Source organism: Panthera onca, chromosome B3 (assembly GCF_046562875.1).
Source record: "Panthera onca isolate mPanOnc1 chromosome B3, mPanOnc1 haplotype 2, whole genome shotgun sequence".
NCBI lineage: Eukaryota > Metazoa > Chordata > Mammalia > Carnivora > Felidae > Panthera > Panthera onca.
In genome coordinates this window covers 45,732,373-45,748,409 of record NC_138344.1, presented here as the reverse complement: position 1 = coordinate 45,748,409, position 16,037 = coordinate 45,732,373, and the positions used below count along the sequence as shown (strand labels likewise).

The 16,037-nt window shown below is 35.8% G+C and overlaps 2 protein-coding genes across 8 annotated transcripts in view; one reads left to right on the top strand and one right to left on the bottom strand.

Annotated features, from left to right (window-relative positions):
- MINDY2 (MINDY lysine 48 deubiquitinase 2) overlaps positions 1-16,037 on the top strand; it is an 83,502-nt gene that overhangs the window by 62,638 nt on the left and 4,827 nt on the right. For 2 of the 7 annotated variants that reach the window (XM_060621064.3, XM_078448662.2), the window contains 3 exons: positions 5,751-5,924; positions 8,817-9,011; positions 12,620-15,186. In XM_060621064.3, the coding sequence (XP_060477047.1) occupies positions 5,751-5,924; positions 8,817-9,011; positions 12,620-12,748 (498 nt within the window). In that variant the 3' untranslated portion in view covers positions 12,749-15,186. Of the gene's footprint in view, positions 1-5,750; positions 5,925-8,816; positions 9,012-12,619; positions 15,187-16,037 lie in introns of those variants that run through there. The other 5 variants (XR_009606691.3, XR_009606692.3, XR_013556311.2 and 2 more) reach the window with 5 other exon arrangements.
- The window catches only part of SLTM (SAFB like transcription modulator), an 81,683-nt gene continuing 80,462 nt past the window's right edge, over positions 14,817-16,037 (bottom strand). The window contains exon 21 of the mRNA XM_060621057.3: positions 14,817-14,880. Within this exon, the coding sequence (XP_060477040.1) occupies positions 14,832-14,880 (49 nt within the window). The 3' untranslated portion in view covers positions 14,817-14,831. The remainder of the gene's footprint in view (positions 14,881-16,037) is intronic.

Here is a 16,037-nt window from a genome sequence, read left to right as displayed (position 1 = left end):
TGCTCTGTCTCTCTGTCTCAAAAATAAATAAAAACATTAAAAAAAAATTAAAATATATTTGGCAGTGCTTTCCACCATATTTAAAGGCTGGAATTACATAATTAATTTGTTTATACATTTGACAAGTTTTCTTCTATTTTATCAATTTACAAATTATGATGACATTGTCATGTATGTTGTTAATACAAGTAAATCATAGTCTGTATAGAACTAATTTATCAGGCTATTTTAAATGTTTATTTTTGAGAGAGAGAGAGAGAGAGAGAGAGAGAGAACAAACGGGAGGGGCAGAGAGAGGGAAACACAAACTCTAAAACAGGCTTCAGGCTCTGAGCTGTCAGCACAGAGCCCAGAGCCTGACATGGGGCCTGAACCCACAAACTGTGAGATTATGACCTGAGCCAAAGTCAGACGCTTAACCGACTGAGCCACCCAGGCACCCCTATCAGGGTATTTGAGATAAAATAGTTTTTCATTCTGTCTTTGGTGATCCAATTGCCTAGTTTTCTTTGTTTGTTTTAATTTTTTTTTTCAAGTTTACATCCCTGTTAGTTAGCATACGGTGCAAAAATTATTTTAGTAGTAGAACCCAGTGATTCATCCCCTACATATAACACCCAGTGCTCATCCCAACAAGTGTCTTCCTTAATGCCCCTTGCCCATTTAGCCCATCCCCTCACCCACAACCCCTCCAGCAACCCTCAATTTGTTCTCTAGATTTATGACTCTCTTATGTTTTGTTCCCTCCCTGTTTTTCTATTATTTTTGCTTCCCTCCCCTTTTGTTCATCTGTTTGGTATCTTAAATTCCACATATGAGTGAAGTCATATGATATTTGTCTTTCTCTGACTAATTTCACTTAGCATATTACACTCTAGTTCCATCCACATTATTGCAAATGGCAAGATTTCATTCTTTTTGGTTGTCGAGTAATAACTCCATTGTATATATATATATATACCACATCTTCATTTTCCATTCATCTGTCAGTGGACATTTGGGCTCTTTCCATACTTTGGCTATTGTCGATAGAGCTGCTATAAACATTGGGGTGCATGTGCCCCTTTGAAACAGCACACCTGTGTCCCTTGGATAAGTACCTAGTACTGTAATTGCTGGATTGTAGGGAAGTTCTATTTTTAACTTTTTGAGGAACCTCCATACTGTTTTCCAGACTCCAATTGCCTCGTTGGTAAAAAAATTATGAAAATTATCTAATGTCATTTATTTATTATTTTCATATAACAAAAGACTTATACATTGTATACATTAATACCTAATTTAAGAATTTAATAAATGCATCTTGTATACATTATTTTCTTTCTTTTAATAATGATGATGATATTTATTGAGCAGTATTCCCATGATAGACATAAGCCCTTTAAATGTTTATTTATTTTTTTTAGAAAGAGAGAGAGAACACAAGCAGGGAAAGAGCAGAAAGCAAGGAGAGAGAGAATCCCAAGGAAACTCTGCACTGTCAGCACAGAGCCAGATGTGGGGCTCGAACTCATGAACTGTGAGATCATGACCTGAGCCGAAACAAGAGTCAGATGCTTAACTGACTGAGTCACCCAGGTGCCCCTGTATTTGTTGTTTTTTTAAAAATTAGTGTTTAGAGACTAGTGAGTAAGATTGGGAGAAAGAGTCAAGGTTTAGAAAAGAATGCTTTGACTAGATAATGAAGAAAAGTGCTAGGATATATAAGCAAGAAATACTCTTGATGGTGATTTAATTGTAGACTCTCAGGAACAAATGGGCCTAAACTATTCAGTACTAATTAATACATACTTTGCTATTCTACACTGCAATTATATAAAGGAACTGTTGAGTAATAACCAGCATTGTTGACAGGGGACTAGTAACAGACTTTTTTGATACATGTCAAGATCTAAAAGAGGAAGAAATTGAGGCTGATGGTCCATGAGAAGACAGGACATCTATTTCAAGAAAGAGACACCATTTTAGTTAAGCTTACAAATATTCATATGCTATGGGTAGTAATGGCTTTCAACAAACCCTCCCAGAATTTACTCATCTTTTTTGTTGTTGTTGTTAATGTTTATTTTTGAGAGAGACAGAGAGAGTGTGGGAGGGGCAGAGAGAGGAGGATAGAGGATCTGAAGCAGGCTTTGTGCTGACAGTAGAGAACCCGATGTGGGGCTCGAACTCAAGAACCGTGAGAATATGACCTGAGCTGAAGTCAGACACTTAACCAACTTTTTTTAAGATTACTTATTTATTTTGAGAGAGAGAGAGAGAGAGAGAGAGAGAGTGAGCATGAGTGCGGGAGGGGCAGAGATAGGGGGAGAGAGCCAATCCCAAGCAGGCTCCGTGCTGTCAGCACAGAGCCCAGTGCAGGGCTCAGTCTCATGTACCATGAGATCATGACCTGAGCCAAAATCAAGAGTTGGATGCTTAATCGCCTGAGCCACCCACGCACCCCCAGAATTTACCTATCTTAAAGTGTCCTTGGAGAGTAAGACTGTGGTTTCTTTTCCTAGTTAGTAGCCATTCTAATATACGATGTACATAAAATAAATTGTAAAATCTCAATATTGTATAATATAATGATATGTTAAAGTGTACGGTGACAAGTATAGAAGGGTCAGATTTATTCAACAGTGGAATACTGGCTGGAAAGAACTTTGAGGTTTTCTCTTAAATTATTTTATCAAATTATTTTAGGACAAAGTAGACCCTGACTGGGCATTAAAAATATGTTAAGTAATGAGGATGCATGGATGAATAAAACATGCCTCTGGTCCTCAAGGAGCTAGAAATACATTAAGACAGAGAAGTAAATAGACACACTACTACAATTCAATGTGTAAAGTGCTATGATAGTGGTAAATGCAGCATTTCTATGGAATCACAAAAAAGGGTACCCAATACAAAGTAAGGAGAGATCATTACTTTCCATGATATGAATCCTCAAGCACTTAGCATAATACTGAGCATATGGTGGTCTTCAAATATTTGATGAATTGGAACCTACTTGATTTAAAAAAAAAAAAAAAAAAAAGAGCCTGGGCTTAATTTTTGCTTAAAGCGAAGTCTTTAAACTGTTTATGCCAAAATGTTTTTCTTTATGAGTACTTTCATGTTGATTGAGTAATTTAGTGACCATATAAATTAATCAGAGCTCTGTAGAGCTAACTCTTGGATGTAACTAGTAGTAGACAACAGGATGGATTTCATATTTTAGAAACAGCTGTGCTGCACAGAGCTGGACACATAGTAAATGTTCAACACTAATTATTTAGTTTTTTAAAAAAACTTCAGAGTTTATGGGGCACCTGGGTGGCTCAGTCAAGCGTCTGACTTCGGCTCAGGTCATGATCTCACGGTTTGTAGTTTGAGCCCCACATCAGGCTCTGTGCTGACAGCTCAGAGCCTGGAGCCTGCTTTGAACTCTCTGTCTTCCTCTCTCTCTCTCTCTCTCTCTCTCTCTGCCCCACCCCCACTCATGCTCTGTCTCTCAAGAATGAATAAACGTTATGGGGCGCCTGGGTGGCTCGGTCGGTTAAGCGTCCGACCTCGGCTCAGGTCATGATCTCACGGTCTGTGAGTTCGAGCCCTGCCTCGGGCTCTGTGCTGACCGCTCAGAACCTGGAGCCTGTTTCAGATTCTGTGTCTCCCTCTCTCTCTGCCCCTCCCCTGTTCATGCTCTGTCTCTCTCTGTCTCAAAAATAAATAAACGTTAAAAAAAAAATAGAAAAAAAAGAATGAATAAACATTAAATTTTTTTAAATAAATAAAATTTCAGAGTTTATTCAGTGATTTCTTGTTGCAAATGACAAGATCTCATTCTTTTTTATGGCTCAGTAATATTCCACATATATATGTGTATATATATGTATATGTGTATATATATATACACATATACATATATATACATTGCACAACTTCTTTATCCATTCACCAGTAGACATTTAGCTGTTGATAATGCTGCTGTAACCATTGTGGTGCACGTATCTGTTTGAATCAGTATTTTGTATCCTTTGAATAAATACCTAGAGGTGCAATTGCTGGATTGTAGGATAGTTCTGTTTTTAAATTTTTGAGGAACCTCCATACTTTTTTCCAGAGTGGCTACACCAGTTTGCATTCCCATGGACAGTGTAAGAGGGTTCCTCTTTCTCTACATCCTCACCAACACCTGTTGTTTCCTGTGTTAATTTTACCCATTCTGACAGGTGTGAGGTGATACCTTATTGTGGTTTTGATTTGTATTTCCCTGATGAGTGATGTTGAGCATCTTCTCTCATGTGTCTGTTAGCCATCTGCAAGTCTTTGGAGAAATGTCTATTCATGTCTTCTCATTTTTTAACCAGATTATTTTGGGGGGGGGGGGTGTTGAGTTGTATAAGTTCTATATATATTTGGGATACTAACCCTTTATCTGATACGTCATTTGCAAATATCTTCTCCCATTCTGAAGGTTGCCTTTTAGTTTTGTTGATTGTTTCCTTCACTTTATAGAAGATTGTTATCTTGATGAAGTCCCAGTTACTTGTTTTTCCTTTTTTTTCCCCTTGCCTTAGGAGACATATCTAGTAAGAAGTTCCTACAGCCTGATGTCAAAGAAGTTACTGCCTGTGTTCTCTAGGATTTTGATGGTTTCTTGTCTCACATTTGTCTTTCATCCATCTTGAATTTATTTTTGTGTGTGGTGTAAGAGAGAGGCCAGTTTCGTTCTTTTGCATGTTGCTGTTCAGTTTTCCCAACACCATTTGTTGAAGAGACTGTCTTTTTTCCATTGGATATTCTTTCCTGCTTTGTGGAAGATGAGTTGACTGTATAGTTGTGGATCTATTCGATGATTTCTCTAACCCTACCACCAAACTCTTTAAAGGAGTTTCTTAATTACTAAGATTAATTGTGATGAAATAACATGAAAAGCATGAATCTTGTGCAGTAATAAGTACTATATTAACCAGTGGGAACCCTGAGCAAGTAAAATGAAAGCCATATCCTTGGCATATATGAAGGAAAAATGGCTTCTAAACCTTATATGTAATACTAGGGACACTTTACATATGATTGGACTTAGAACTAATCCGTATGAAAAATTAGAAGTCGGTACTAAATTCTGTGGTAGTGACTATAAATACAAATGAATTCATTAATTAATTCAGTAAATTTAGGTTTCAACTTTATGATCACCCCACCCTAGGCCCAGAGATACAGACATTTAAAAATATAGTCCGGGAATGATGCAGGGAAACACAATCGTGGCACAGTGTGATTCAGTGCTATAATAGAAATAAGTACCAAGTACTGTTGGTATACAAAAGAAGAACAGCTAATGGTGCAGAAAAAGAAAAAATTAGTATGAATTAGGTTAGTCATAAGCTTAATTTTTTTAATAAGCAGGCAATGTGATATCATTTTGTTGTGACTTTGTAACATTTGTTACCTGATATGTTTTTAAGGAACTTGTAGATTATATTTCTGTTATATAAAATGAGATTATATACCCCCAAAGGCTATTTATAAGTCATGTGGTAGTTGAGTTTGCCAGCGGCTTCCCAAATGTCATTATACTACAGTATACCAATTATGAACTATATTCAAACCCAGGTTGACTTAATTCAGTGAACAAATAAGGTATCTACTTTGTCTGCTGTTTACTATATCTAACTACTAGGAATCATTAATATGCTATAAACATACAGATGATGAAATTTCCTGTAAATATTAACCAGTTTTGATCCATATAACAGTCTTTTTTCTTTCTTATTAAGGGTCTCCTGTATTTGCTGGTAACAGACCAGGGGTTTCTTACGGAAGAAAAAGTTGTTTGGGAAAGCCTACACAATGTGGATGGTGATGGAAATTTCTGTGACTCAGAATTTCATCTGCGGCCTCCTTCAGATCCTGAAACCGTATACAGAGGACAACAGGATCAGATAGATCAGGTAGATTTGCTTTCTTTTCATATCATTTAAAATGCTCATTCCTTTTGGGGCACCTCGGTAGCTCAGTCATTTAAGCATTCCGACTCTTGCTTTTGGCTCAGGTCATGATCTCCCAGCTTCATGGGTTCGAGCCCTGCATCAGGCTCTGCGCTGAGAGCACAGAGCCTGCTGGGGATTCTCTCTCTCCTCTCTCTGCCCCTCCCCCACTGGTGCTGTCTCTCTCTCTCTCAAAAGTAAATAAATAAACTTAAAAAAAATTAAAATTCTCCTTTCAAATGTGAATTCACTTATCCAAAACTTTTGAACTAAAGATTTATTCATTTATACGCTTGTGAAATTTTCCTGACATTTTCTAAATCGGTAAATGATCATTTTACGTGTTGTACATTGACTCTACACTTTGGTTCAGAAGGCCAGTGTATATTGAATTGTGAAGGTCATGGTACAGAGTTTGAATTTTATTTTAATTGTAGGGAAGATATGGCAAGTGTTAAACATGGAAGTAAGATGATCTACCTTTTTTAAAGGCTGCTATGTGAAGAATGCATAGGAATTACACAGGTATAAATGGAGACTAGCAATTCAAGCAAGAGGTGATGATGGCTGAGCACTGGTGCTAGAGATGAGATGAGTACAGATTTAAGATATATTTGGGTAGTTAGAAAAAGTAGAAAAAAGAGTCTTGAAGATAGCATGCAGTGGGTAAAAAGTAAAACTTATAAAGTCTTAGAGTCCAAGGTAAGCAGACGTTTACAACAAGTGCTGCTCAAGTGAGTAGAAGTCTCATTAAGAAGTGAGACAGATGAGATCTTTGTCTGCTATAGGTTGGCAGGCTTGGAGCCATAGGAGTGTTTACTATTGGAAGTATAACAGTGATATGACTTCTTCCCTGACTGAGGCAGAAAATTGGTCATGTTGAACAGTTGGCACATGAGTCTAATGCTGATAACATCAGATGCTGATAACAATTTAAGTAGATAAGATAGACTGTTCATTTAGCCAATATTCACTGAGCTGTTGTATTCCTGGTACTATTAACAAGCTCCTGGGGACTCACAGATAAATCATATAGTACAATCCTCACAATTCTATAGTCTAACAGAGGCCGATATTTGACCAATTAATTATTATATGTCATCCTCTATAATGGCAGTTGCACAGAAGAATACTTCCTTGATTCAAAGATGCTAATCTTTCTTGGACTTTTGGAAGTTAAGTATCCAAACAGCTATAATAATCAACATACGCATTTTCCTTCAGAAGCTTTATGGGGTTATTTAAAATATATATATTACTTGAGAAATGTGCAAGATTTTTCTAACACTATATATAAAAAATATCAGCAGAGGGAATGAAGGTAAGGCAATAGATTGCTACAGTAGTAAAGATGTAAGATGTGAGAAAAAAGATACATGATACTGTCTGTGGAAATAGCAAGGAAAGAGTGGATTTAAGACCTAGGGACTTGGCAAAGAGCAGTTTGAAGAAGTGAGAAAAATTTGAAGGACAAATTCTTCATATTAGTAAGATATTCATGCTAGATAGTCCAAGGTCTTCACAGATAACCACCTTTTAGATATCTTCTGTGGGTGGTTAATATTCTCTTATTTTGAGGATAGACTGGGAGAGATAAACAGAGTAGTCAAGTTTCATTCAGTACTAATTCTTAATGAATGTGGGTGTTAAGTATTTTTAAGTTTACTCATTTATTATTTCTGAAGGACAGAGAGAGAGAGTGTATGTGCACGTGCTCAAGGGGGGAGGGGCAGAGAAAGAGAGAGGGAAACACAGAATCCAAAGCAGGCTCCAGGCTCTGAACTATCAGTAGAGTCGAAGATGGGGCTTGAACTCAAAAACCATGAGATCATGACTTGAGCTGAAGTTGGGTGCTTAACCAACTAAGCCACCCAGGCGCTCCAGATTATACAACTTTCAGCCGAAGATGCATCACTTTTTCTCAGAGGAAATAATTTGGGTGTGTGGGAGATGGGAGGAAGAGGTGTTTAAGTAATTGAATATGCCTGTATGTTCGAAAACTGTTGGCTTTAAAAATCATGTTTTGGAAGACCATTTAGTAAATGATTTGGGGAAATTCTTATTTTAAAAAAAAGTTTTTTGACATTAAATGGGGGTTGGAAGATGTGGTGGAGTTTGTGTGTTAATGTAGAAAAAGCTAGGTGGATATATATCAATTGTTAATAATAGTTATCTTTGCATAATGATATGGCAATTTTAACTTATTTATGCTTTTTTATTTTGTTTCAGTTTTCTGCAGATGTGTTTCTTTCATAAACCGGGCAAGGTTTATTTTATTTTTGTTTGTAGGCTCCATGCCCAACATGGGGCTTGAACTCACAACCCCAAAATCAAGAGTTGCATGCTCTAGACAGAGCCACCCAGGCACCCATAGGGGGAGTTTGGTGAGGGTTTTTTTTTTTTTTGGTTTTGGTTTTTAGGGAATTGTTTTTTTTGTTTTGTTTTGTTTTGTTTTGCTTTCATTTAAGTAGGTTTCATGCCCATTGCAGAGCCCAATGCAGGGCTTGAACTCAAGACCCAAGATCAAGAGTTGGCCAAGATCAAGAGTTGGATGCTTAACCCACTGAGCCACCCAGGCACCCCTAGGGGAGTTGTTTTTAAAGCTTTCTTGAATGCTTTATATACTGCTTCTAGAAATAATTTTAAATGAATTCCAAGAATATTTAGAACAACGGCAGCATCACTGAAATTGTAGCTCTCAACACTTAGATAGCTTTAATTTTTATATATATTTAAGCTCTGGTATGTTTTTTAAAAGCCATTCTCATAGTTTTGTAGGTACAACCTCTGCATTTACACTTACCAGTTCTTGAGTGAAATCTCAAAGCTAAAGAGGTTTATAATTTAATTTCTTAGGACTATCTTATGGCATTATCTCTACAACAAGAACAGCAGAGCCAAGAGATCAACTGGGAACAAATACCCGAAGGAATCAGTGATTTGGAACTAGCAAAGAAACTCCAAGAAGAGGAGGATAGACGGGCTTCTCAATATTATCAGGAACAGGAACAAGCAGCAGCAGCTGCTGCTTCTGCTTCTCCACAGGCCCAGGTAAAAGCTAGGATTCGTGCCAAGATAAGTATTTTAAATTAGGTATTGATTCTTCAATTACATTAGCATGTTAGCACCTGTGGATTTTATGGCATTGTCCTAAGTTTGTGTTTATCTTAATATACTTCTTATTTAGTAAAATTATTTTTCCTGAGATTCTGAGGGCAAGATTTTTCAGTTAAAAAATTTAATTCCAATAGAGTTAACATAGTGTTCTATTAGTTCTAGGTGTACAATTTGGTGATTTAACAATTCTATGCATTACTCAGTGCTCATCAAGCTAAGTGTTCTTTTAATCCCCTTCACCTATTTCCCCCATCCCCCTCTCCTCTGGGAAGCATCTCTTTGTTCTCTGTAGTTAAGAGTATTTTGTTTTGTCTTTGTTTTTCTTTGTTAATTTGTTTTGTTTCCTAAATTCCATGTATGAGTGAAATCATATGGTATTTGTCTTTCTCTGACCTACTTCACTTAGTATTGTACTCTCTACCTCCATCCATGTTATTGCAAATGGTAAGATTTCATTTTTTTTTAATTTTTAAAAAATGTTTATTTTTGAGAGAGAGCATGAGCAGGGAAGGGACAGAGAGGGAGAAACAAAGAATCCAAAGCAGGCTCCAGGCTCTGAGCTGTCAGCACAGAGCCCATTTTGGGGCTCGAATTCATGAACTGCAACATCATGACCTAAGGCAAAGTTGGACACTTAACCGACTGAGCCACCCAGCAACCCAAGATTTCATTTTTAAAATGTTTTTATTTATTTTTGAGAGATAGAGCATGAGCTGGGGAGGGGCAGAGAGAGAGAGGGAGGCACAGAATCTGAAGCAGACTCCAGGCTCTGAGCTGTCAGTACAGTGCCTGATGCGGGGCTCAAACTCGTGAACCGTGAGTTCATGACCTGGGCTGAAGTTGGACACTCAATCAACTGAGCCACCCAGGTACTCCCATTTTTTTAATGGGTAATATTCCATTGTATATATCTACCACATTTTTAAAATGTTTATTTTTGAGAAAGACAGTGTGTGAGTGGGGGAGGGGCAGAGATAGAGGGAGACACAGAACTGGAAGCGGGCTCCAGGTTCTGAGCTGCTAGTTCAGAGCCCAACATGGGGCTCGAACTCGAGCCATGAGATCATGACCTGAGCCGAAGTCAGATGCTTAGCCCACTGAGCCACCCATGCGCTCCTATGGCATTTTCTTTGTCCATTCATCTACTGATGGACCCTTAGGTTGCTTCCATAATTTGGCTATTGTAAATAATGCTGCAGTAAACATAGGCATGCATGTATACATTTGAATTAGTGTTTTGTACTCATTGGGTCAACACCCCGTAGTGTATTACTGGATCATGGATAGGTTACTTCTATTTTTAATTTTTTGAGGAACCTCCATACTGTTTTCCACAGTGGCTGCACCAATTTTCATTCCCACCAACAGTGCACAAGGGTTCCTTTTTCTCCAAATCCTTGAAAACACTTGTTGTTTCTTATGTTTTTTTAATTTAGCCTTTCTGACAGGTGTGAGGTGATACCTCATTGTGGTTTTGATTTGCATTACCTGATGAGTCGTTGTCATTATCTTTTCATGTGTCTGTTGACCATCTGTTTGTCCTCTTCGGAGAGATCTCTGTTCATGTCTTCTGCCCAGTTTTTAATAGGATCATTTGGATTTTTTGGTGTTGAGTTTTGTAAGTTCTTTATATATTTTGGATACTAACCCTTTATCAGATAAATCACTTATAAATATCTTTTCCCGTTCAGTAGGTGGTCCTTTTAGTTTGATTGCTTCCTTTGCTTTGCAGAAGCTTTCTATTTTGATGTAGTCCCAATAGTTTATTTTTGCTTTTGTTTTCCTTGCCTCAGGAGACATATCTAGAAAGATGTTGTTATGGCAGACAAATTACTTCCTGTGCTCTCTTCTAGTATTTTTATGGTTTCAGGTTTCACATTTAGGTCCTTAATCCATTTTGAGTTTATTTTATGTATGGTGTAAGAAAGTGGTCCAGTTTCATTCTTTTACATGTAGCTGTCCAATTTTCCCAACACCATTTGTTGAAGAGACTTTTTCCTGTTATATATCCTTTCTTCCTTTGTCAAAGATTAGTTGACCATATTAACTGTGGGTTTCTTCCTGGATTTTCTGTTCTGTTCCATTGAGGTATGTGTCTGTTTTTGTGCCAGTATCATACTGTTTTGATTGTTACAGCTTTATAATATAATTTGAAGTCTAGAATTGTGAAGCTTCCAGTTTTGTTTTTCTTTTTCAAGATTGCTTTGGCTATTTGATGTCTTTTGTGGTTCCATACAAATTTTAGGATTGTTCTAGTTCTGTGAAAAATGGTGTTGGTATGTGATAGGAATTCATTAAATCTGTAGATTGCTTTGGGTAGTATAGACATTTTAACAATATTTATTCTTCCAATTGGTGAGCATGGAATGTCTTTGTTTCTTTGTGTCATCTTCAATGTCTTTCATCGTTGTTTTATAGTTTTAGGAGTATAGGTCTTTCATCTCTTTGGTTAAGTTTATTCCTAGGCATTTTATTATTTTTGCTGCAATTGAATCAAATTTAAGTTGTTAATAGCTCCAAAGAATATCAACCAATTGGAACAAAGTCTTCTGTAAAAATTCCAGGGCAGTATGAAATACTACTGGTAACAGGGTAGACTTCAGAGCCAGATAGACATGGATTGCATTTCCTGCTTCTGTATCCCCTTACTAGGGGGATCAAAGTCCCCTACCTCTCTCAGCCTCATTTTCCCTATCTTGAAAATAAAAGATAATGCTTAACTCTTAGATTTCTGTTTAAGGACAAATAAGGTTAGTACTTAAGCCAATGTATGACATGTACTAAGTATTCAACAAAGATTATTACATTTCCACTTTTCACTTTTCCCAGTTAAACATTTTAAGCACTGCAAATGTGATGTTAAATCTCATTTTATTGAGATTTATGAAAAATGAGAAAATGAAAAAAATTCTCCTTTTTTTATGTTTAACTGTACCATGCCAGAACTCTTCCTCTGACTTAGGATACAAAGAAGATAAGATGCTCTTTAAGGTCTGGTGAAATTTTAAACATAGAGGTCTCCATTAAACTAAGTATTTATATTCCTAGTTCAAATATTGATTACTCCAAGGTTAAAATTTAAAACCTGGTATATTTTTACTAGCTCTTCACTAAAAACATTTTCTTATTTGACAGAATACACTTATTTCACACTCAAAGTTCTCAGGATTTTTTTTTTTTTTCTCCTTGAAAATCTGTTTATTACAGTATTTGATGAGGTCTTAGGGAACTTAGTTTACCAAAAGTTGTCAATTTCTTTAACATAAACTTTAACAAATATTTCTTGAATTGAGGCTTCAGGGAATATAATCCTCCACATTATTTATTGTTTGAAAATTCTTTTACTTATAATAATTAATACATTAATTAGATCTATCTAAAATGATAGAGGCAGTTACTCAGATACCATATAACAAGTCTGTGACCAAATAACTTTTTTTTATTAATGATTCCTTTCACTCTTATGGTTTTTCTTTCTAGATAACTATGATTAAGCACCTTAGAAAGTTGAGGTAATTTCTTCCTGTTTATTTTTCTTAAAGCAAAGCCAGCCAGCACAAGCCTCTCCATCAAGTGGAAGACAATCTGGGAATAGTGAACGTAAACGAAAGGAACCTCGAGAAAAAGATAAAGAAAAAGAAAAGGACAAAAATAGCTGTGTCATTTTGTAACAAGTGGTGGGTTCTGTTGGATGCGTCTGTATGTCTTGAGAAACAAAACCACAGGAGGAAAGGAAGAAAAACCGATAAATACCGTCTGTGCCTGATTTCCCAATGGATTTTGTTCATGTTTTTCAGGGGAAAGGTTGTTACTTAGTTACAATCAGACTTTTTCAAGTCACACAGTACACTCTTCGTGAGCTGGAGTTTCGCGTTACAAGTTGGAAATGCTGTGTGGTATCATACATGAAAAAATACTGCACTTGTAGCCAAATAAGCAAATCACAGCAAATTTTGTGTCATAGTGACATTCATAACTCATATCAGTTAGTAAGCTATTTTATCTTTTGTTCTAACAATGAATGGAGGTAACTGATTTTGTCTGATTCCTTCCTGAAATCTAAATATTAGCACAATAGTTTCTGAAATTAATTTTTACAATGTTAAATTATTATCTAATCCAAGAAAACCAGGGGGTTAATATAGGGATATAAAAGGAAAACACACACACACACACAGACACACACACACACACACACACACAAAACACAAGAAACAAACCAAGACAAAAAATAACAAATAAATAACCTTTAATCCTGTATTGGACTAGTTCAGCCCTTGAACAGCTTTACCTTTCTTTAGGAATGTACATTTTAGATACTATCTTGAGAACTGATAATGGAGCTTGGGTTTAATTTAGATAGAAAAAATAAGTTGTATTTCTTTTCCAATAGCAAAAAAATTACATAACACTAATACTCATATTCTGTAAAATCAGATATTAATGACTTTGTAGTGTTGTGAAATTTTGAGGAATTTTGAAATCTTTAATATACGTAACTTGTACTACAGTTACTATTTATTGAAAGTGCGATAACTGATAAGAAGGAAACCACAGTGGATGCTAGGCCTTGTAAATACAGGAATATAGAAAAGCAGATAGTTCAAATGTCTACCTTTTTCTAGAATTACCTTGAACCTTAAAATTTAAATCATGTTTATTTGCTAGAAAATTACGTATACTTAGTAAAGCCAACAAAAAAGCACATTTCTGAAAGGAAGTTAGAGATATAATCTCTGAGTCTAGTGAAACGCATTAATAAAAATCTGTTTGAAAATAGATAAGAATTGGGAGGAATTTATGTAAAAGCAATCAGACTTTTTTAACTTATGGGAACCAAATAGACCTATAACATCTTGTAGTGTTTATAGGATTCAGAAAGAATATTTATTGAACTTTATTATAAGGCAACACATATTTTCCTGTATTTCTACTATCCTTAATAGTCCTTTTTATATATGCTTTATATTTAAAAGTTTGATTTAGTCATTTTTGAAAAGACTATTGCTGCTGCAGGTAGTTATGTGATTCATTCTAAGCCTCAGTAAATTTGTTTAGGAGCATCTTTATCTAACCTGAGCATCCACTTGGAGAATGTTTTTTGTGGTCTGGGGTGACAGTAGACTACAAAAAAAAAATGTGGTATAGAGTTCTTAAGCTATGTCTTTAACATTCTCCATGATCCAAGACTATTTATAGAATGAGTCTGTATGTAAAAATAAAAAGTAAGGTCTTATTTATGGAAGGAATTATTCTAAGGGAAAAATCCAGGGTCAAGCTGTATCTTTTATGTCATGTCCTTCTGTATTGCATGTCTGGTTATGTTATACCATTTGTTACTCCTTCAGATTTCCTATACTAGCATGATAAATCATCAGAGAACCTGTTTGGGGTATAACACTTTGATACAAAATATCTGGTGAGTCTCTAGTTAATAACCTAGAATATGTGTACATTGGTGAAATAATCAAATTACTACAGAATTCTCTGTTGGCTCAAGCAAGTTGACCTTAGTTCAAGTTTACTCTTGATATCACTCTATTGGTTGGAGAAGGAAAATGAAACCTTAGGGTTTGTTTTTCCTAGAAGAGATAGCAGTGACAGTGCATTATATTTTAATAAGAAAAACAAAACAGTAAATCCTGAGAAATTTTAAAAAGCATATTTGAGGCGTATTTTTCCATAATTATATACTTATCTATTTATTACCCTTGAAAAATATATGTGTAAAAGTTATTCTTCTGTTATTTGTTACTATCTTCTTAATTTGTTCCAAAGATAATACTGCCATTCTGCATTCCCTCTGGAAGGAAAAAAAAACAAAAAACAACAAAAAAAAACCAACTCAAAACCAGCAGTGCTGCTATCAGATAAGTAGATGTCAATGTATACTTATAAAAAATAACTAAAAAATGTAATGTGTTTGTTAATTCAACCTTTTTTCTACATAATATTTCCAACTCAGACTTTCTTACATTCCTGGAATTCAGTTTGATATACCAAGAGTAATACTGATAAAATGTTTGCTTTGATTACTGTGAGGAAAAAATTAAATGTTCAATTCTATTAAAACAAACTTCTTGGGAGATACTGGTTTCCCAACCTTGAAGGTTAGAGCTATTGTGTCTTTATATTCTTAAAATTTGCTCAAGGCAACAAATTACATATTCAGACATTTCATTGCTGGTTTGGGGATATTGGAATTTGATAGTGGTGTATTACAGGCTTTCCTTCACAATATTTTGTAGTACTTGAAAACTGTTACATGAACTGCTAGCAGAAGTTAGAACTTAAACATTTTTGTTTTTAATATTTGTAGGCTAGATTAGGGACACATTTGTATCAGCCGATCACTATTAAAGCTAGCAAAAGAGACATGAATGAATGGATATGGTCACTGCACTTTCTTGTACTTTCAAAGGCTATTTCGTAAGTTTAGTGACCAGTCTTTGTTAGCAATATGAAAAGTGTCCTCATGTGTAACCCCAGTGAATCAACAATGCTGTGATTTACAATAGGTTATCAACACTTAGAAGTACGTGTGAGAGAGAGTGAGAGAGAATGTGTGTGTGTGTGTGTGTGTGTGTGTGTGTGTGTGTGTGTGTGCGCGCGCGCGCATGTGAGTGTGTGTGTGTGCGCGCGCGCGCATATGAGTGTGTGTGTTTGAAGCAAGGATCCATGACTTCTATTGTCAAAGGAATCTGGGAACCTTCCCTCAAATTTTACCATTTAAGAATACACACACACATAAATAACCTAAGCCGTTTGGGGCAGCTAAAATTGGCATTAGCTGTTTCTTATAATATGCTGGTCCAGTGTGCTTAGGTGAAGTAACTTCTTCCATGTTTCAGGGTATCTGTTGGCTTAACAGTTGAGTGAGGCATAGACTAGAGTTCAGGATTAAGTTGTATAATATATTTTGTTTTAGTCTCTCATATTTCTAGTATTTGACTACTTATC